Source organism: Molossus molossus, unplaced genomic scaffold, assembly GCF_014108415.1.
Source record: "Molossus molossus isolate mMolMol1 unplaced genomic scaffold, mMolMol1.p scaffold_m16_p_1, whole genome shotgun sequence".
Classification (NCBI taxonomy): Eukaryota; Metazoa; Chordata; class Mammalia; order Chiroptera; family Molossidae; genus Molossus; species Molossus molossus.
The window spans coordinates 208,784,420-208,806,456 of record NW_023425344.1 but is presented as its reverse complement, the minus strand read 5'-3'; the positions used below and the strand labels follow the sequence as shown (position 1 = coordinate 208,806,456).

The 22,037-nt window shown below is 38.7% G+C and overlaps 2 protein-coding genes across 3 annotated transcripts in view; one reads left to right on the top strand and one right to left on the bottom strand.

The window, feature by feature from the left end:
* STYX (serine/threonine/tyrosine interacting protein) overlaps positions 1–22,037 on the bottom strand; it is a 73,964-nt gene that overhangs the window by 3,562 nt on the left and 48,365 nt on the right. The gene's annotated exons all lie outside the window — the stretch shown is intronic.
* Positions 2,841–20,795, top strand: GNPNAT1 (glucosamine-phosphate N-acetyltransferase 1). Of its 2 annotated transcripts, none has more exons than XM_036270457.1 (6): positions 2,841–2,895; positions 8,320–8,487; positions 9,695–9,757; positions 16,020–16,147; positions 17,038–17,099; positions 20,248–20,795. In XM_036270457.1, exons 2-6 carry the CDS (start codon positions 8,334–8,336, stop codon positions 20,393–20,395), a joined length of 555 nt encoding a protein of 184 aa, XP_036126350.1. In that variant the 5' UTR covers positions 2,841–2,895; positions 8,320–8,333; the 3' UTR covers positions 20,396–20,795. The 2 variants fall into 2 exon arrangements, with proteins under 2 accessions (XP_036126350.1, XP_036126343.1); XM_036270450.1 differs by lacking the exon at positions 2,841–2,895 and adding an exon at positions 3,165–3,257.

Genomic DNA, 22,037 nt, shown 5'->3' with positions numbered 1-22,037 from the left:
CGCTGAGCCAAACCGGCCAGGGCTCAAAAGCAGTTCTAAGTTCCTAGTGATAAATATCAACATTAAGAAAGATCTCAAATAAACAATACAAGGAACTAGAAGAACAAACTGAACCCAAATTTAGTAGAAGGAAGATAATAGCAAAGATCAAAATGGAAATAAATAAGAGAGAGACTAAAAAGGCAATAGAAAAGATCAATGAAACTAAGAAGTGGCTTTTTGAAAAGATAAACAGAATTGGCAAACCTTTAGCTAAGACTTACGAGGAAGAAAAGAGAGCAGACTCAGACTCAGAAATGAAAGAGGAGACATTACACTGATAACAGAGAAATACAAAGAAACATAAGTGACTGCTATGAACATTACATACCAACAAACTGGAAAACCTAGAAGAAATAGATAAATTCCTAGAAATATACAACCTACTATGATTAAATCACGAAAAAACAGAAAATCTGAACAGACTGATTGAACCAGTAAGATTGAATCAATAATGAAAAAACAAAAACATACTCCCAATATCCAAAATATATAAAGAACTCATACAACTCAATAGCAAAAAACCAATCTGATTTAAAAATGGGCAGGGGCTCTGAATAGACATTTTTATAAAGAAGACATACAGGTGGCAAATAGGTACATGAAAATGTACTAAACATCACTATTCATCAGGGAAATGCAAATCAAAATCACAATGAGCTATCACTTCACACCTGTTAGAATGGCTAGTACCAAAAAGACAAAAAATAACAAATGCTGGCAAGGCTGTAGGGAAAAGGGAACCCTTGTGAACTGTTGGCGGCAATGTAAATTGGTGCAGCCACTATGAAAAACAATATGGAGGTTCCTCAAAACATTAAAAATAGAATTACCATTTGATCCAGCAATCTCACTTCTGGGTATTTATCTCAAGGAAACAAAATCACTATCTAGAAAAGATACCTGTATCCTTGTGTTCATTGCAGCATTATTTACAATAGCAACGACGTGAAAACAACCTGTCAATCAACAGATGAGCCAATAAAGATGATATGATAATATATACATATTACTGATACACTGATATTACTAATATCATATATATGTGTATATATATAACGGAATATTAATCTTAAAAGGGAAGTGATTTGCAACAACATGGATGAAACTTGAGAGCATTATGCTAAATTAAGTAGTCAGACAGAGAAAGACAATACTGTATGATCTCACATGTCAAATCTTTTAAAAACAAACTTAGATACGGAGAACAGATTGGGGTTGCCACAGGTGTGGGTGGTTGGTGAGTAAAATGGATGAAGGTGGTCAAAAGGTACTAACTTCCAGTTAATAAGATAAATAAGTCCTAGCAATGGTGACTATAGTTAATACTGTATTGTACATTTGAAAGTTGCTGAGAACAGATCTTAAAAGTTTTCATAACAGGAGAAAAACAAATTTGTAACTATGTATGGTGATGGATGTTAACTAAACTAATTGTGGTACTCAGTTTGCAATAAATGCATACATTGAATCATGCTCTACACCTAAAACTAATACATGTTATATGTTAATTATATCTCAAAATTTAAAAATCCATAGAATAAATAACAACCCTTAGAGGACACACCAATGATTCCATTAAAATGGAAGTTGAGATTGTCTCCTCCCTGCAAGTAAACCAACAGGCAAAGAAGGGGGCCACTTTACTGGCTGAGGTGACTGAATTTGACTATTAAGGAGAAATTGGGTTCCTATAGCACAAAGGGGGTGAGGAGAATGTCTGGAATGCAGATCTTTTGTGGTACTTTTTAGAACTCCTGTGTTCTGTGATAAATTTTATAATTGCTCCACTCTTTGCTAAATTATAAAATTTACAAGATTCTGTTGCTCAGAAGAAACTCACTGAAAACATACGGTCAGAGACTGATAAGAAAAGGCTGTACATTTCTTAAAATTAGTGTTCACTTTTATTTTTTTTTATGTCTTATATATTCTTTTGTATGTATAGGTAAAAACAAAGATGGATACAGATATGTGAATGCCATCAGCCTAGTGATTGAAGTTGTGAAAATGCATGAATCAGTAAGAGTTAACTGAAATTTGAATCTCACAAGCAAAAAAAAAAAAAAAGCAGTTTCTGACAGACTATATATGGTGTTAATTCTTTGAACAACATTGTTTAAGACTAAACTACTTTGCAAATTTATGCCACAAGGCAAGAAAGGGGAGTTACTACGTCAACTTGGTCAATTACCTAGCATCTCTGAACCTGTGTCCTAATCAGTAAAATGGGTACACGTGCTACTTAACGTAAAACACTTTGGAAATGGGAGCTCAGAAAAAAGTCGTTTTACTTCTCCAAACCTAGGGTTTGTTTCTCAACTGACATTTCAGGCCAGGTAATTATTTGTTGTGGGGCGTTGTCCTGTGTATTGTAAAACAGCAGCATATGTGGTCTCTACCTACCTATACATATTCTCTATCATCTAGAGAGATGCCAATCCCACCTCTATCCCAGACATGAGGTTGAAAATGCTCCCGACATTGCCATTTGTCTTCTGGGATGCAAAATCGCTGCAGCTGAGAACCAGTGTCGTAGCCCCATGTTCATACAAAAAGAATTTGAGGGAGAAATAAATAAAACAACAGCCTCGAAGTAGTAGAATGTAGCTTCATGGAGGCTGGATCTGTAACTCAGAAAATGGGATAAGTAGCTTCAGCTGCCCGTGAGCTGCTTAAGTCCTAATCAACGGACTGACTCTTAAGGAGCAGCAGGGCACATGAAGAGGGCAAGAGGCTACGGTCTGAGAATCCGAGGCCCACGCCAGTCACCACTTAGAGCGCTTAGCTGACTCCTAAGAATTATTTCCACTGAACCAACAGAGCGACGACGTGGGGAAGGCCCTGGGGAGTGAGGTCAGAACTCCGTGTCCCGGGCACTGCGCACTGGGGTCCCCGAGACGTCTGCGCCCACGCCCCCGCCCCCGCGCTGGTTTATAGCCGCGGGCCCGCCCCGCCCCGCCCCCCGGGCGCGCCCCGCCCCCCCCTGCGCCTCCGCCCGCCTGCGCGCGGCCTGCGTCAGCGGACGGGGGCGGGGTGGAGGCGCTGGCGCTGCCACGTCCTGGCGGCGGCGGAGACGGCGACTGTGGCGCGGGAGGTGGGGGAAGTGAGGGAGGTGGGGCTGGCGCTGAAGCAGGATCCGGGTCCAGTGCTGTGTACCCAGGTGGGTGAGGATCCGCCGGGCCCGGAGAGGAGCGCCGACTGCGGGGCCTCTACGGGTAAGGAGGGTTGGGGGCCGGGGGTGCTGGCGGCCGTGGTGGGCCTGCCTTCAGCTGTATCCAACAGGTGTGACTGCTGCCCCCGGGCGAGGCGCGTTAGGCCCGGGGCGGGGGGGCGGTTATTTATCCTTGCCCGCTGGGTGCGTGCACACGAGGTTGTAGAGCGCGGGTCGGAGCAGGTTGAGCTGACAGGCGCCTGGCAGAGGTTAGGGATGATGGCCAGTGGTCCTGCCACGCAAGGGTGTCCTTGGCAGGGCCCGAGTAGGGACCCGGGTCGAAACTAACCTTCGCTCACTGGATTTTGGCATGGGAATCGAGACAGCTGCTCAGCCATCGATTTTGAATGGGCATGAACGCCCCGGGCCCCCTCCCGGTCCCGCCGTTCCTTTGCGAGGTGCACCCCACGGCAGTTGTGAGCCACTTGAAGACATGTTCCTGCTTCTAAGATCACCTCCTGCACTGATTAAATCGCGGCTTTCACTGTGGAAAAGAGGAACATCCTTTGTCTCTTTTCCCGGGGTTTCTACCCCTAGAAACACTGAGTAGTGGGATTTCTGTTATAGGAGGTTATGTTTATGTAAATTGAACTCAGTTTCATACAAAATTAAGCAGGCGTTTATGGGATTAGTTTTGTTAAGGCATCCACTCATGAATGAATCGAGAGTGGATCTCAAGAAATCCTTTAGCCAGTTCTTTTCAGGCAGGATTTGCTAACATTGTTTAGCACAGGGGAGACAGAGCTACCTGTCTGGTATGATGATGTAAAGATTGGTATCAATTTAATATGGTAGTGTAGAACTCAGGATGGGGAAACAAGATAGGATTCTAGTCCAGTTCATTCAACTGTGTGCTACCTCCGGGTCAATTCCTGGAAGCTCCACGTGCTTTAATTTCCTGGTCCATAGACTGGGAATAATGCCTAGATTATAAGGATCAAATAAACTATTGGAAAATACTTTTTAAAATTCTCAAGTGAAGTGTAATTGGACAATTTTGTAATATGGCCAGGCCTATTGAAGTCATCAGGGAATAGAGTGTTCTTTTTGTTCTTTTTTATTTTTTAATCCTCACCCAAGCATATTTTTCCATTTATCTTCAGATAGCGTGGGAGGATGAAGGGAGAGGGAAACAAACATCAATGTGAGAGATACATGGACTGGTTGCCTCCTGCACGACCCTGACCAAGAGGGCCGGGGACCAAACCACAACCGAAGTATGTGCCCTTGACCCGAATCGAACTCAAGACTCTTTGGTCCGAGGGCCGACGCTCTAATAGCTGAGTCAAACCGGCCAGGGCTGGAATGTTCTTAAGTTAAAAATTCAGTCACATTATTATTGAAATGGTTATAAAACGTATGTAGGCAAACCCTAGGCTGAAATAACACGTCTCCCTTTCCTCTATTTACCATATACTGAAGTAGTATAGTGATACCCAGGAGCTCTTGAAATACATGACAGTTTAGATTGGCTTTAGATTATTGTTTTTACATTTTTTATATCTACTTTTAAACCCTTATTCCCAGTGTCTATTACTTGTTGCTTTAAAAAAAAAAATCTTCAGGGGGGGTGTGTGGGGGGATAAACCAAAGAACTTATATACATGTATGCATGAACAGTGGACATGGACAACAAACTGGGGACAGGGCAGGGAGGGATGGGGATGGGGGAATCAGTGGGGGAAAAAGAAACATCTGTAACAAAAATTAATTAATAAAAAATAAATTAATTTAAAAAAAAAATCCTCACCCGAGGATATTTTTCCATGTATCTTCAGATAGAGTGAGAGAGAGAGAGAGAGACATCGATGTAAGAGAGACACATTAATTGGTTGCCTCGCTTTAACTGCTGAGGCAAACAGGCCAGGGCACTTGTTCCTTTTATTTTATTTTATTTATTGATTTTATAGAAAGAGGAAGGGAGAGGGAGAGAGAGAAACATCAATGAGAGAGAGCATCGATTGGCCACCTCCTGCATGCCCCACCACTGGAGACCTGGCCCACAACGTGGGCATGTGCCCTGACCAGGAATGGAACTGGCAACCTCTTGGTGCATGGGTCAGCGCTCAACCACTGAGCCCCACCAGCAGGGTGCGCACTTGTTCCTTTTCATTGCTTGCATCTGGCAGCAGCTCCTCATTTGTATTCTAGTGTGCTATAGAGACTGGGAAGCCAAATTGTTGGAATTGTCAAAGAATGGTAAACTGAATGAAAACCTGATGTGATCCTAGTAAAAATGAATTTGGTATATGGTTTTTGTTGTATCACCTGTGGCAATTTGCAAATCTTTTTCCTTCTTAATTGTCTGAAATGTGACCTCCAGATTAAGTCTTACACCATTTATTGTTCATTCACAAGGTATTCATTGAGCTAAGGTTAGGCATCTATGGGCCTGTAAATGAATGTTAATTTAGCAGTTAAACAGGAAAAGGTTTTTGAGAAATATGTAAGGAGGGTTAGGGTTTATTTTTTTAAATTAATTTAAAATGAGACCCCAAAGATAATGAGATTGAGCTTCAAGCAACTGTGCAATTATGTTTGCTGAAATTTCCTAGTTTTTGTCTAGCCAGAGTGGTTCAGTGGACTGAGCGTCATCCCATGGATTGATTTCTGGTCAGGGCACACAGCCTGGGTTGCAGGCTCGATTCCCAGTGTGGGGCATGCAGGATGCAGCACGTCGATGTTTCTCTCTCTCTCTCTCCCTCTCTAAAAAATCAATACAAACATATTTTTTAAAAAATCTTTTCAACTTTGGTATCAAACCACATCTTTAACTTGTCCACCATATTAATTGGACACCAGCAAAATTTTACTCTTTGGGGACAGAGTAAGATAAAGGAAGGTAACCAACCTTAAGTATGGGTTTGCTTTTGTAAAACAGCTCATAAAACATTTTGATACTAATTTCTGATTGCCTACTTAGGGGACTCTCACTTTCTTTAATGTATTTTGACTAGCTTGAAATTTTTGTTTCCCAAATATAGGTTACAAGAGCTGCTTTTGACTGTGTCTTTAACTTGTACAATAAAGGAGAGAATTCATTTTCACTAGTGCATCTTCAGTACTAAGAGTGCAGTCTCATGTCATGCAGGAATGGCTACATAATTTGTGGTAACCTGTGCAACTTGAAAGTGCAGGGCTCTTTGTTAAAAAATGATTAAGAATTTCAAGACAGTGGCAGCAGAGAACTGATCCAAGTGTGGGGCCCTGTGCATCCACACAGGTCCAGTCCCTATGACACTAGGCCTGTTACCTGTTTTTTAAATCCTAAGTCTCTTCCTTATTGACTCTATTACCTTGAGCAAGTTGCTGTGTTTGCTTCCTGGTCTGCAAAATAGGAATAATAATGATATGTCTTTTGTTGTACTTTTAGTTAACAAATAGAAAGTGCTCAATGAATGTTAGCCAATACCATTGATTTTCATGATGATTCACGGAATAGGACCACCTGGTTGAAGAAATGCAAAGGAAAATATTATAATTTACTGTTTAAAATTCATTATCAAAGGCTTCATAAGTCTAATTCTTCTGTGTACCTCTCTCCCCTCTCTTGGAAATTATCAATCCTATTTTGCATGTTTTCTAGTCTGCATTTTATTATAAACTCAGACAACTTTATAGGAAAAAGGAATCTCATTAACTTGAAATTGTCTTAATGTTCATCTAAATTCCCTTCTGAACTTTCTTTAAACTTAATGGTTACAACTGTATGTTAAATAGCGTAAACATCAAAATGTTTAACTAGTGTGTTGCTTGGAGGAACTTAAATTCTTAATACTTTCTGGCATCTGCATTTAATGTACACATTTTACTTTATTGATAAATATTTAGCCTGTTTATCTGCATACCTGAAAAACAACATTGTTACCCATCATTTAGAGAGTACACACAAAAGCCTCAGGGGCCCAAATATCAGGGACAAACACTAAAATGCTTGCACTAAAATTAACCTATGAAAAATGTTTCAAATGGACTGTAGGTTTGTTAAATTTAATAGGAATGATTGTTTTAACCATCAGAAGTTATTTCCTACCCTTACTATTCTTAGACCAAGATAGTGTTATTTAGAACATAACATGACCGGAGTCCTTTTTGGGGGAGAAAAAAAAAAGAAAAAACCTCTCAGTATTCTATATAATAAACTGTGATTTTAAAAAAATTTCTTGTTTAACATAAACATAATAGACAACCTATCATTCTTTTTGTAGCACCTATACCCAGCACAGTGCCTGACTCATTAATTTAAAAGTGAAAAAAATTAAGAATTTATAAACATGAATTTTGTATTAATTGCTAACTAAAGGTTATCTTGTTGAACACTTGCAGTGTGGCAAGCACTGTCAAGTGCTTGTATACAGCAATTTATTTCATCCTGCCAGAAATTCTCTCTCCATTTTACAAATGAGAAAACAGATTCTCAGAGTTTAACTACCTTAGCCATAGTCACATAGTTGACATTCAAACCCCAGGTCTGATTCCAGAGCTCATGCTTTTTCCATGCCTAAGTTTAAATCCTGGCTTAACTAATTTTGTGACCTGGGCAAGTTACTTAACATGTCTGCCTGCATGCATTTCCTCATTTGTTAAGTGGAGATAATAATAATCCTCCCTTCCCTATAGGACTGTTAAAGTAAATTAATTAGTAGTGTGTAAAGTTCTTTGAAAAATGCCTGGCACATAATTAGTGCTAAACAATGTTGGCTTCTATTATACCACCCCACCTTCCCAAAGCCTCTATTACTCTACAGCATTACCTATATAGTTACATTGGGTTTATAAAGGCAGTTTAATCAACCTTTAAGGAAAAGTGAAGAAGAGTTGCCCTTAATAGGGAACATCTAGGAGTTGGATTATTGGGAAACTTGTTGTCTTAAATGGACTTTAATTTTTCCTATATTGCTTCCTTGTTTTATGGTAGTATATTACTGATACACATTTTCAAATTCTTTGTTTCAAAGAGCTAGAAGCAGGTGTCAAACAGAATAGTTTCTTTAACTGGGTATAGCAATCACAATAACTTTCTTTCTATTAAACATAATGCTTTAATGTTTAAAATTTTATTTTAGACCTTATCGCAAAGATGAAACCTGATGAAACGCCTATGTTTGACCCAAGTCTACTCCAAGAAGTGGACTGGAGCCAGAATACAGCTACATTTTCTCCAGCCATTTCCCCAACACATCCTGGAGAAGGTTTGGTTTTGAGGCCTCTTTGTACTGCTGATTTAAATAGAGGTATGGGCTTAATCTACAAATCCTAGTTAGAATTGTAGTTAGCATTCTGTTTTCTCCACAAACATCATAATGATGGTGATAATTTTTAAAAAATAATACTTGACTTTGGATTATTTTTTGTATTTCATTTTTAAAATAACTGAGACTCTCAATTTTAATGTATATGGTTAAGATCAGATATTACTGTGAAATATTTCAAATGACTTAACTATAACATGGCTCCTTTGAAGGGATGGGGAACCTTTTTTTCTGCCAAGGGCCATTTGGATATTTATGACATCATTCTCAGGCCATACAAAATTATCAACTTAAAATTAACCTCCTGTATTTGGTTAGGCTTGTGAGTTTAGCTGGTATTGATTTTGTGGGCCTTATATGACCCTCAGGCGGGAAGTTCCCCTCTGAGTATAAGAAGCCAAAAGACTTCTCATAAAGCTGAACTTATCATGTATAGTGGCACATAAGGAAGACTCTCTTCTAAGAAGTGGGATGGGAAATGAGGGTAGAGATAATTTGCCTTGGATGAGTTACAAAAAATTTTTCTACATGTTATTTCATTTTTTAACATCTACATTCTCCAAAATGATTTCCTTAAATTTTAGTAATTGAAAATGAATTTTTTCTGTTTTCCTTTTGGTAGGAAATATGAAAAAACTATTTGTGGTCAAATTAGTCATTGACTGTATAGAAGATTCTCCAAGTTCTAAAATGTGCTGTGCACATTAATTTAACATTAATGAAATTAATCAGGAATATTTAAAAATGGTAGTCTCAACAATTATTTTATATTTTGTATAGTATCATATCTGTTCTTTGAGAATCTTGTACTTTTAAGTAAAACCAAAGCACATATTTGGAAAATTAGGCATCCCTTGCATTATATTTAATGCAAATTACATTGAGAAATGTACATGCTGGTTCTATAAATATTGAATATTAAGGTTAGCACTATTCCAAAAATCTTATGCATCTTATGCAGGGAAAAACACTGGTAAAACCTATTATTCTTTGTTTTATGTAGTGATTATAGAAAGAATAAGGAGTTTTTTATGTAATGTAATCTTTTGAAATAATTTAAAAATGATTCATTAAAGTTTTGAAAAAAATAACTGCTCGTAATCCCACCTGCTTATTTAATGCATTGCCTCATTTAACATCTCTTTCATTTGCTCTTCTCATGAATGGAAATCTGTTTTTGCAAAACCAGGTTTTTTTAAGGTACTAGGTCAGCTGACAGAGACCGGAGTTATCAATCCTGAACAATTTATGAGTAAGTACTACAGCCTCTTTTTTCTGAATAAAACGAAATAAAGGGAAACAAGATTATTTTTAGAGCTTTAATCAGTCTATACTATGTGTTTTGTTAAAATGAAAATTATTCAAATAACTAATTATTTTTGTCTTTTAAAAACTTTTTCTTTTCAATTACACTTGACATTCAGTACTATTTTATATTAATTTTAGGTGCATAGTGGATAGATAGTCATATCCTTTAGAAAGGGTCCCCCCCCCCGATATTTCAAGCAGCCATCTGGCACCATGCATAGTTTTACAATATTGACTATATTCCCTAAGCTGTACTTTACATCTCTGTGACTGTTTTGTAACAGCCAATTTGTACTTCTCAATCCTTCAATCCCTTCACTTTTACACAGTCCCCAAATCCCCTCCTATCTGGCAACCATCAGTCTGTTCTCTGTATGTATGAGTTTGCCTCTGTTTTGCTTGCTCGTTTATTTTATTTTTTAGATTCCACATACAGTGTGGGGCAAAAGTTTACAGCTGTGAGTATATAAAGCACAGTTTATTCTTGTATTATTATTTATTAATTATTGTATTTTTCCATATGAACAACTGTAAACTTACTTTTGTCCCTCCTGTATAAGTGAAATCATATGGTATTTGTCTTTCTTTGTCCAACCTATTTCACTTAGTACAATACCATCTAGGTCCATTCATGTTGTCACAAATGGTAAGATTTCATTCTTTTTTATGGCTGTGTAATATTCCATTGTATGTTTATCCATTCAACTTATTTTAAAATATGTTTTTATTGATTTTAGAGAAGGAGGAAGGGAGAGGGAGAGAAAGAGAAACATTAATCAGTTGCCTCCTACATGCACCCCAACTGGGGATCGAACCTGTAGCCTGGGTGTGTGACCTAACTGGGAATTGAACTGGTGACCTTTTGGTGCACAGGGTGACGTTCAACCGAGTCACACCAGACAGGGCCATTTAACTTTTGTTGTTGTTGTTAATCCTCACCTGAGAATATTTTTCCATTGATTTTGAGAGAGGGAGGGAGAGAGGGAGGAAGGGAGGGAGGGAGAAACACTGATGTGAGACAGACACATCGATTGGTTGCACTAAGCGCAACCCCGACTCGGGCCAGGGATTGAACCTGAAACGCAGGTATGTGCCCTTGACTGGAATTGAACCCACGACCCTTTGATCTGCAGGCTGGTACTCTAACCACTAAGCCAAACTAGCCAGGGTCCATTCAACTTTTTATTCAAGCATTTAATCCATTTACATTTAAAGTAGTTATCGATAGGTATGTAGTTATAGCCATTTCTGTTTTCTGATTGTTTTTATAGTTCTCTTCCTTTCTTATTCTCTTGTATGTTGACTTTCTATAGTGTTGCATTTGGATTCCTTTATTTCTTGTATATCTCTTACAGGTTTTTGGTTTATGGTTATCATGTGCTTCACATATGCTAAGCTAGGTTTATAGCAATTTATTTGAAGTTGATGGTCACTTAATTTTTAACACATTCTGTAATCATTACCATTTTTAATCACCCCCTTCACATTTGTGTTTGTCTTTCTTTACTACTATTATGCGTACGTGTATCCGGTTATTTATTGTTGTAATCATACATGATCCTCCTACTTTTGCCTTTTAACCTTCATACTAGCTCTAGTGTTGGTGATCCAGTTTTTACTGTTTGCTTTTATCAGTGAGAATTTTTTTTGCATTATTATTCATATTTTTTATTTATTTTTCTTCTTCTTAAAAAAATACCCTTTAATATTTCTTTAAAAAAAATTTTTTTTTAATCCTCACCTGAGGACATCTTTGCATTTATCTTCAGATAGAACAGGAGGGAGAAAGGAAGAGAGAGAAAAACATTGACGTGAGAGAGACACGTTGAGTGGCTGCCACCCACAAGACCCGGGAGGGGGACGAAAAACTGCAACTGAGGTACATGCCTTTAGCGGGAACTGAACCCAGGACTCTCTGGTCCGCAGGCTGATGCTCTAACCGCTGAGCCAAACCGGCCAAGGCTAACATTTCTTATAATACTGGTTTGGTGGTGGTGAACTCCTTTAGCTTTTTCTTGTTTGGGAAGCTCTTTATTTGACCTTTGCTTCTAAATGATAGCTCTGCTTGGAAGAGTAATCTTGGTTGTAGGTTTTTATCACTTTGAATATTTTGTGCCAATCCCTCTGGCCTGCAGTTTGTTGAGAAATCAACTGACAGTCTAACGGGAGCTCCCTTGTGGGTAACTGCTATTCTCTTGCTGCTTTTAAGACTCTGTCTTTAACCTTGGGCATTTTAATCATGATGTATTTTGTGGGTCTCTCTGGATTATTCATCTTGTTTGGGACTCACTATACTTCCTGGACTTGTATGTCTATTTCCTTCACCAGGTTAGGGAAATTTTCAATTATTTCTTCAAATAGGTTTTCAATCCCTTGCTCTCACTCTTCTCCTTCTGGCACCCCTATGATACAAATGATACCCCTATGTTCCAGAGGTCCCTTCAACTATCCTCATTTTAAAAAATTCTTTTGTCCTTTTGCTGTTTTGATTAGGTGTTTTCCACTACCTTGTCTTCCAAATTGCTGATTCAATTTTTTGATTCATCTAATCTGCTATTGATTTCATCTAATGTATTTTTTTTTTAATTTCAGTTATTATATTCTTCATTTAAGACTGGTTCTTTATGTTTTCTTTCCTGTCTCCATGTTGAAGATCTCAAAAAGAACATCCACTTTTCCCCTAAGTTGATTGACTTGTCTTTATAATCAGTGTTTTGAATTCTGCATCTGGTAGATTACTTGCCTCCATTTTCTTTTACTGGAATTTTGTCCTGGTTGCTTCCTTGTATTTGTTTCTATGTATTAGGTAGATCTGTTATATCTCCCAGTCTTGGCAGAGTGGTCTTATGTAATGTGTACTGTGAGGCCCAGTGTTGTAGTCTGCCAGGTCACCTAAGCTGGGTGCTCCATGAGTGTCCCTTGTGTACCCTTCTGTTGTAGTTGAGTCTTTATTGCTGTTGGTATGGCAGTGGGTGAGACTGACCCTCAGGCTGACTGGCTGTGATTACAGTAGACAAGCTGTTGTGTGGGCACTAACCCCATGGAATGGGATTCACTTTAGTGGGGCTCTGGTGCCTTCCAAGTCCACCCTTTGGATGTGTTGTTTGTAGTGCTAATTGGGTGGTGCTCTGATGTGGTCTGAAGCTGGCAACCAAGTGTATTGGTTCTGGGGCCTCTTGACACAGGCCAAGGTCAGCTGCTACCTGTGTCCAACTAGGGACGACCTGGTAAGAGCTATAAAGTAACCAGCAGTTGGTAGCTGCCTGTGCTGAGCTTGGAGGTACCTAGAATTGGTTATGCTATGAACTGAGGCTGGCCACCACTATTACTGGGTTTGGAACTGCTTAGCAAGAGGTACAAGGCATTCTGAGGCCAACTGTTGCTTGTCTGGAGACCTTGACAGATTTCAGGAAAGTCTGCAGTGTGGGCACAGGCTGGCCACCTATGTGGATTTACCTCTGAAAGAGGTTCAGGTCCGGTGGGTGAAGACTAAGACTTAGCACCCACCTGCACCTGCTAGGCAGCTGTCCCTTTTCTGGAGCTTAGAGTGAGTGACTGTGAGTGAATGAGTCTGTGCTTAGGCCCTTTAAGTGGACACCTAGGTATCTAGCAGCCCTCCATCTCACCAGGACTGAATCCCTACTGATTTTCACAGCCAGCTACTGTGGGGACTCTTCTTGGCAGTGGTGCTTTGTGTTGGGGACCTTGGTGTGGGGCTGAGATATCCATCCCTCCCAATTCTTTTTTTTAATCCTCACCTGAGGACATTTTTGCATTTATCTTCAGATAGAGCAGGAGGGAGAGAGGGAGGAAGAGAGAGAGAGAGAAACATTGATGTGAGAGAGACATATTGAGTGGTTGCCACCCACACGACCCCAACTGAGGCCGGGGACAAACTGCAACCGAAGTATGTGACCTTAGCAGGACCTGAACCTGGGACGCTCTGGTCTGCCGGCCGATGCTCTAACTGCTGAGCCAAACCAGCCAGGGCCATCCCTCCCCATTCTTAACCAGCACACATGGATGTTAGACTAGCCCATTTTGTGTTTCTGCCCTTCCTACTAGTCTTATGTGGCTGTTTCTTTACATCCTCAGTTATAGGACTTCTGTTCAGCTGGTCTTCAGGTGGTTCTCAAGAGAGAGGTCTATAATTTAGTTGTAATTTTGATGTGGTTGTAGGAGGAGAAGAGCACAGTATTTACCTACTCTGCCATATTGACCTGGAAGCCCAAACTACCTATTTTCTAATTTAAATGTTTTACATGGCTAAAATTCTATAATCCAAATGTAGTAATCACCATATATCTAATTTTTGCAAAATATCTAATTTTTCTTTAATCCTCACCTGCGGATACTTTTTCACTTATGTTCAGATAGAGTGGGAGGGAGGGAAACATCAATATGAGAGAGACACATCAACTGGCTGCCTCCTGCACAACCCTGACCAGGGCTGGGGATGAACTGCAACTGAGGTACTTGCCTTTGGCTGGAATCAAACCCGTGACTCCTTGGTCTGTGGGCCAACGCTTTAACTGCTGAAATCAAACCAGCCAGAGCAATTTTTTTTTTTTTCTTTTTTAGAGAAATAGAGAGAGAAACATCAATCGATTGCCTCCTGCATGTCCCCTCCTGGGGATAGAGCCCACAACCCAGGCATGTGAATTGAACTGGGACTCTCAGTCCATGGGATGCTCAATCCACTGAACCACCCTGGCTGGGCTACCTGACTACTAGGTGGCAACTCTAGAGGTTCATTTCTTTATTGTAGTTATTTCTTTTCATGAGGTTGACAGAAATTTAATTACAACTCAAAAATATAAGAGGATATGTTCTATATATTTTTGGTTCTTTTCTGTTGAATTTTAAGATTACATTTAATTTAGAGTTATAATTGAGTAATCCCCCTTCCCCCTTCTAATACATATGAGAGAATGAAAGTCAGAAGAGGTCAAATGACTCACCCAAGATCACAAGTAGTTGTTAATAAGGAAAGACCAGAACCTCCTGACTCCATCCAGTGCTTAACAGTCTTTTTCCTATTTTCTATAATTTCTTCAAAAGGTAATTTTGTTTTGTACTCTATCTCACCTTCCTGAAATGAAGATCATCATTTTGATTCTCATTGTTTTCCTTCACTGATTTTATTTCTTCTTCCTACTCTAGACCCCTATGTAGAATGAGACTGTGGACATAAATATGTGAGACTATTAGGCTCAGTTTTTATTTCTGAATTGCAAATTGCATGCGTACCAGATTATATAAGAAACTGTTATTTCAGTAATATAAGTATTAAAAATAAAATTTGAAAGTAAAGTATTCATTCTGTCTTTGCTCCTATTTGCTGTGACTTTGGGAAAATTACTTGGAAATGAAGACATGTTTTCCACCTACTTTACAAGATGCTTTTAAAGGAAACAAAACAATGATTGTAACTTCTAAAAAGCAAGTCATGTACTCATGAAATACATGAGATTACAAGGGGAAAACTGAGAACTTCTTTCGTCAAAATATTTGGAAACCAGCCTGGTTCGGTTTGGCTCAGCAGTTGGAGCATTGGCCCGTGGACCAAAGAGTCGCGAGTTCGATTCCGGTCAAGGGCATGTACCTCAGTTGCAGTTTGTCCCCAGACTAAAAATTATGGAATGGAGCCATATAAAAATACTCTTTTGTTAACATTTGCAAAGAGTTTTGTTCTGTTGAGTGTAAAAGTTTAAAGTAACTCTAAAGTAACTAAAATAGCTGGATTAGTCTTACTTTGACTTTGCTAGCATATGCTTTAAATGTCTGGACTACTGCCCTGGCCAGGGTGTCCAATGGTTAGTGTCGGCACATGCATGGAAGGGTCGCAGGTTTGATACCTGGCCCAGTCAGGTCTCATGTGGGAGGCAACCAATCAGTGTTTCTCTCTCTTCCCCTGCCCCTGCCCCTGCCCCTTCTTTCACTCTCTAAAAATCAATGGAAAAAATATCCTTGGGTGAGGATTAAGAAAAGATAGATAAATAAATAAATGTATGGACTATATTACAATTTATTGACTGCTATTTAAGCTACTTGGTCATTTAAAATATTTTCTTAGCAGCAAAGTATAAATTACTATGGTGAAATAGCTTTAAATGTTCAATAATGAAGTCAGCTAATCCTAGTATTTTTTGCCACCTAATAAAGTTCAATGTCTGCCATATAACACTGCCTTCCAATTTCCACAGAATCTTTTGAGCACATGAAGAAATCTGGGGATTATTATGTTACAGTTGTGGAAGATGTGACTATAGGACAGATTGTTGCCACGGCAACTCTGATAATAGAACATAAATTCATCCATTCCTGTGCTAAGGTATGTGTTCACATTAATGCTTATAATTGTGTTTTCTAGTAGCAAAATCTACGTTGAGTTTCCATTAGACAGATCTGTTTTCTCACTGCTTTTCATTGTAAAATGAGAGGTATTTTGCCCTGAAAGGTTCTGCTTCTTTGAAATCCCTTAGTAAGCAGTGATTTCCCATTTTGTCCTGAGTTATGAGGATGAAAATGTATTAACAATATGAACTGCTTGCTAAAAATTGTTCTGTAAGGTATTAGGTTTGATATAGTCATAGAGAAAACAAGAAAGCATTGTCAAGTTTGGCAGTAATCTTTGGAATCCCTATACTATTTAAAAAACAACAACAATCAGGACTTTGAATATACTACACCGACACAAATTCCCATCAGTTTCCAGGTGGCAAAGGGTTCAGAATCCCACCTGTTTTGCTAATTGTACATTTCTAATGCCTATAGAGCTCCTTTAGTCCTCATGATTCACAAGAAATAGCAAGGAGAGGAACATTTGGAATGTTTTCTGTAAGTTACTAATTTTAGTAGGGTTTCTGTACTAGAAATTAATAAATTGTATTTTGGATGTCTGAAATAAATTGCTATTAAGCAAGAAGTAGTTTGATGGATATAGTACATTTATAACAAAATTACATTTTGGTGCTGCAAATTTTGAGATCTGCTTTAAAACACTGGGGTGGAGAGGTTCAGGCTATAGATAAAACAAGATCAGACCAAAGTTGATTCATTACATTATTTCCTCTATTAAGTAAAAAAGTTTTCCATTTTAGTTTATGTTAAGGTCAAATTCACAAAACATTTATTTTTGTCAGTGAACTTTTACCATCACTTTTGATTCACCAAAAAACAAAACTACACGCTTAGTCCTTTAAACATTGTAAATATTTTCAGAGAGGAAGAGTAGAAGATGTTGTTGTTAGTGATGAATGCAGAGGAAAGCAACTTGGCAAATTGTAAGTAGGCAGAAACAAGGTAATCCTGGATAAATTAAGATGCTTTTTGTGTTTCAGTTTACAGTTCCTTGCCAAGATATTTTGTTACACGTTTTCCTGTTTGAAGTTCCTTTTAGGCGGCAGTAATTATGAACCCACTGTCCCGGGGCAGGAGTGAGGAACCTTTTTTCTGCCCCGGGCTATTTGGATATTTATAACATCATTCAAAGGCCATACAAAATTATCAACTTAAAGAGTAGCCTGGCTGGTGTGGCTCAGTGGCTGAGTTCTGACCCATGCACCAAGAGGTCGCGGTCAGGGCACATGCCCAAGTTGTGGGCCAAATCGCCGGGTCAGGGCCCATGCCCAGGCGGTGGGCCATATCCCCAGTGGGGGACATGAAGGAGGCAGCCAATCAATGTTCTCTCTCATCGATGTTTCTATCTCTCTCTTCCTCTCCCTTCCTCTCTCTGGAATCAATAAAGAAAAAGAAAAAAAGAGATTAGCCTGCTATATTTGGTCAGACTCATTTGGTGAGGTGCATGTTAGCTGGTACTGATCTGGCAGGCCTTATCCAGCCCATGGGCCAGACATTCCCCACCCCGGCTCTATAGCCTAGACTGAATGTAATGAAGAAATATTATTTTTGTATTAGTTTTACCATAAAGTTTGGAAATTGGAAGTGTACTATTTTGTAGACAGTAACATCTATAAGTTACTAATTTTTTTTCTTTTTTTTCACCTGAGGACATTTTTCCATTTTTGTTAAGATAGAGTGGAAGGGAGAGAGAGGAAGAGAGAAACATCAACGTGAAAGGGACACATTGAGTGGCTGCCACCCGCACAACCCAACCGGGCCGGGGACAAACTGCAACTGAGGTATACACCCTTAGTGGGAACCGAACCTGGGTCTCTCTGGACTGCAGGCCAACACTCTAACCACTGAGCCAAACTGGCCAGGGCTGTAAGTTACTAATTTTTAATAGTTGCATTCCCACACTACTAGGAAACAAATTTTTGGCTGATTCAGGTGATTTCCCCATTTCTCTATCATATTTTAAAACAAAGAAAATATTCTCAGTCTCCTAAGTTTTAGAAACATTCTGAAATAGCCTTTACTGTATAATCCTCTATACATTTACCTAAATCTTTTAAAAACAGACCAGATTTCTAATATGTTAGTCTTTACTTTGTCCTACCCTTTATAATTTCATAACTTCAATCAAGATGTTTTCAAATTGGTATGATTTTTCAGTTTATGCAAACATGAGAAAACACTTCAGGTATGTTTCTGTAGATCTTTTAAAGTTTTTTTTTTTTAAACACATAAGGCAGTTAGAATCCATTCATATACTGGGTTTTAATTCTTTTTTTTTTTTTAAATCCTCACCTGAGGATACTTTTTTCCATTTTATCTTCAAATAGAGTGGGGGGAGGGAGGGAGAGAGAGAGAGAGAGAAGCATCGACGTGAAAGAGACACATAGATTGGCTGCCTCCTGCACAACCCCAACCAGGGCCAGGGACTGAACTGCAACCGAGGTATGTGCCCTTGACTGGAATCAAACCCGCGGCTTCTTGGACCACTGTCTGATGCAGTACCACTGAGCCAAACAAGCCAGGGATGGGTTTTAGTTCTTTAAGGATTTATAAAGATGTATACATTTTTGCTTTGTTTCTACTTCATATTAATTAGACCAATCCAGAGTTAATCTGGTATCTACTTTCACAAATATTAAAGTAGTTTTAAAAACAATACACCTGGCCAGTGTGGCTCAGCGGATTGAGTATCGTCCAATGGACTGAGAGGTCCTGGTTTGAATCCTGGTCAGGGCATATACCCAGGTTGTTGGCTTGATCCCCAGTAGGGGGCCGTGCAGTAGATAGGCAGTCAATGTTTCTCCTTCACATCAATGTCTCTCTCTCTCTCCCTCTTCCTCTCGAAAAAATCTATAAAAACATATTTTTTAAAAAACAATAAAGAACAAGGTTATTATTTACTCATTTTGTGTGAGAATATTGACTGTTCCTACATAGTTTGAATAGATTTAGAAAAAGTGACTTTTTTTTGCCCAGCTCATGTGGCTCAGTGGTTGAGCATTGACCCATGCACCAAGAGGTCACGGGTTTGATTCCTGGTCAGGGCACATGCCCATATTGTCCATGGGCCCAATCCCAGTGGGGGGCATGCAGGAGGCAGCCAACTGATGTTCTCTCTCATCGATGTTTCTAGCTCTCTCCCCCTCTTCCTTCCTCTCTCAAATAAAAAAAATATATATGTGTGTGTGTGTGTGTGTGTGTGTATATATATATAAAAGAAAAAAGTGACTTTTAAAAAAATCCTCACTCGATAGCTTTTCATTTATTTTCAGAGTTGGGGGAGGTGGGGAGAGAGACTTCGATTCAAGAGACACATATCAACTAGTTGCCTCCCACATGACCCTGACCAGGACCGGGGATGAACCACAACCAAAGTGCATGCCCTTGACCGGTATCGAACCCACGACTCTGTCTGAGGGCTGATGCTCTAACCACTGAGCAAACCGCCCAGAGCAAAAAAGTCATTTTTTAATATAGGCCACATTTTTTAAAAGATTGATAATCTTTAGTGTTAACAACTTCAGATTTTTTTATTTATTCATTTATATTTTAATCCTCACCCAAGTTTCATATTTTCCATTGATTTTTAGATAGAGTGGGAGGGAAGGAAGGAGAAACATCCATGAGAGAGAGGGACACACTGATTGGTCGCCTCCTGCATGACCCCAGCCAGGGCTGAGGATTGAACCTATAACCGAGGTATGTGCCCTTGACTGGGAATCAAACCCGAGATCCTTCGGTCTTCAGGCTGAAGCTCTAACTGCTGAGCCAAACTGACCAGGGCATATCCAACTTATTTTTTAAAAGGGTTAGGGTGAGTTTAGAATTCGTCTCATTTGTTTATAGGCTAAAGATTATCAGCTAATGCATATTTGAAACAAACTAAAATGCTGTAGGTGATTTAAATGTTTATCCATTTACGGTTTGAATATTTAAATGAATATATAGTGGGAATGGCCATGACCTAAACCTATTTCTAATATAAACTTGAAATTTTATGTAATATAAGTTACCAAAATCCATTTTTATTAATAAATGCTCTATGTACCCCCCCCCCCCTTTAAATTTCAGGTTATTATCAACCCTTACTTTACTAAGCAAGAAACTGAACTGTTATAAGATTACCCTTGAATGTCTACCACAAAATGTAGGTTTCTATAAAAAGTTTGGATATACAGTATCTGAAGAAAACTACATGTGCCGGAGGTTTCTAAAGTAAAAATCTTTTAAGAAAGACATTTGTCAAAGGAGCTAATGCAACAAGGTGATATACCCTTCCTAGAGTTAAAATAGTTTGCTGCAACCCAGTGACCTCCACAAATGCTGGGTTGAAAAAACATTGTAATATGACAAATATAATGACATTTAGAAGATTACTTTGGGCTGGTGGGACATACTGTGAGTTTAGATTACAAAATAGTATTATAACGAGGATGATTTTTAACCAAAGAAATATATTTTTAACTTGAATCTTTTCTTGCATTGTATTTTTCTAAAATTTGGCTTAATTTCTTGGCAGTCAGAGTATAGGAGTTACTGTGTTTGTTACCTGTACTGCTCACTTTAAAAAAGACAATAAGGTTGTTTCTTATTACATTCATAAAATTAATACGTTTGGTTCAAAGAAACATCTAAATATGAATTAAGGTGTGTCATTTCACATATATTACTTGAAACTGGGTACGTTAGATGTGTTATAACTAAATGTAGTATAGTCCAACATTTGTTGTTCCTAATACTGTATTGGCAAATAACCTGGTCAGCCTTTTAAAACAGAAATGAAAATTAACTTATAAAATGACAAGATTCAAAGTAAAACAATGTAAATGTACATCTAAAAGTTTTTATAATTCTAATGTAGGCAAAGTTCTACCTGTCTTATATGTGAAATATAATGTCCAAAGTACTTAAGAACAAATATAAGGTACTTTTTAACGGTGAATTAGCATATCCTGGCATATTCTCATCTTTTCATGGGTGTCTGAAGCCTCTCTTCAGAGGAACATTTTTATGAAAAATAGAGCATAAAATTGAATGGAATATTTAAAAAAATGTATCATACTATATTTGTTACAGTCTCAAAATGTTGATGGTTTTCTATTTAATGTGATTATAATAGTGCTATTATTCTGGTCACTATCCTGTTTTGATTTTATTTATTTTTTTAAAGTTGAAGTGGGTATTAGATATGTTATTAATGGTTCTAATCTTTTGCATTCCATGTTGCATTAAACTTGTTCATATGATGAATTATCTGTGCTTTTCTTGAGTCTTCTATTGAGCTATTATGTCAAGTAATGGTTCATAAAATCAGTTTTGTGTACTCTATAAAATGAACTTGGGTCCTGGTCGGTGTGTCTCAGTGGATACAATATCTGGCCCTTGGACCAAAGGGTCTCAGGTTCGATTCCCCGTCAAGGGGCACATACCTGGACTGCAGGTTTGATCCCCAGCCCTGGCTGAGGCGAGTGCCAGAGGTGACCAATCGATGTCTCTCTCTCTCATATTGATGTTTTTTCCCTCTCCCTCTCTCTGTACCCCCCATACCCTCCCTTCCATTCTCTCTAAAAAAGGAAAAAGAAAAGAATTAATGGGAAAAAATATCCTCAGGTGAGGATTAACAACAAAAAAACTTGGAAAGTAAAGACCACTTGTTTCTCATCCCTTTGACTCACACCTACCTCAAATGGATTTTGGATTTCTCTCCATGCAGTAAGTTAAAGTTCGATTTCTAAAACCACAGAAACCTAGCCCTGGATGGTGTGGCTCAGTTGGTGGAGCGTCCTCCCATGTACTGAAAGGTCACTGGTTCATTTCCTGGTCAGGGTGTGTATGGGAGGCAACTGAACTCACATTGATGT

What these genes read in the sequence shown, in the direction of transcription:
- GNPNAT1 (XM_036270457.1), top strand. Translation starts at nt 8,334, where the DNA reads ATGAAACCTGATGAAACGCCTATGTTTGACCCAAGTCTACTCCAAGAA. An exon ending in CAATCCTGAACAATTTATGA is followed by an intron (nt 9,758 to 16,019) that starts GTAAGTACTACA and finishes CAATTTCCACAG; the next exon opens with AATCTTTTGAGCACATGAAG. An exon ending in TCATCCATTCCTGTGCTAAG is followed by an intron (nt 16,148 to 17,037) that starts GTATGTGTTCAC and finishes AAATATTTTCAG; the next exon opens with AGAGGAAGAGTAGAAGATGT.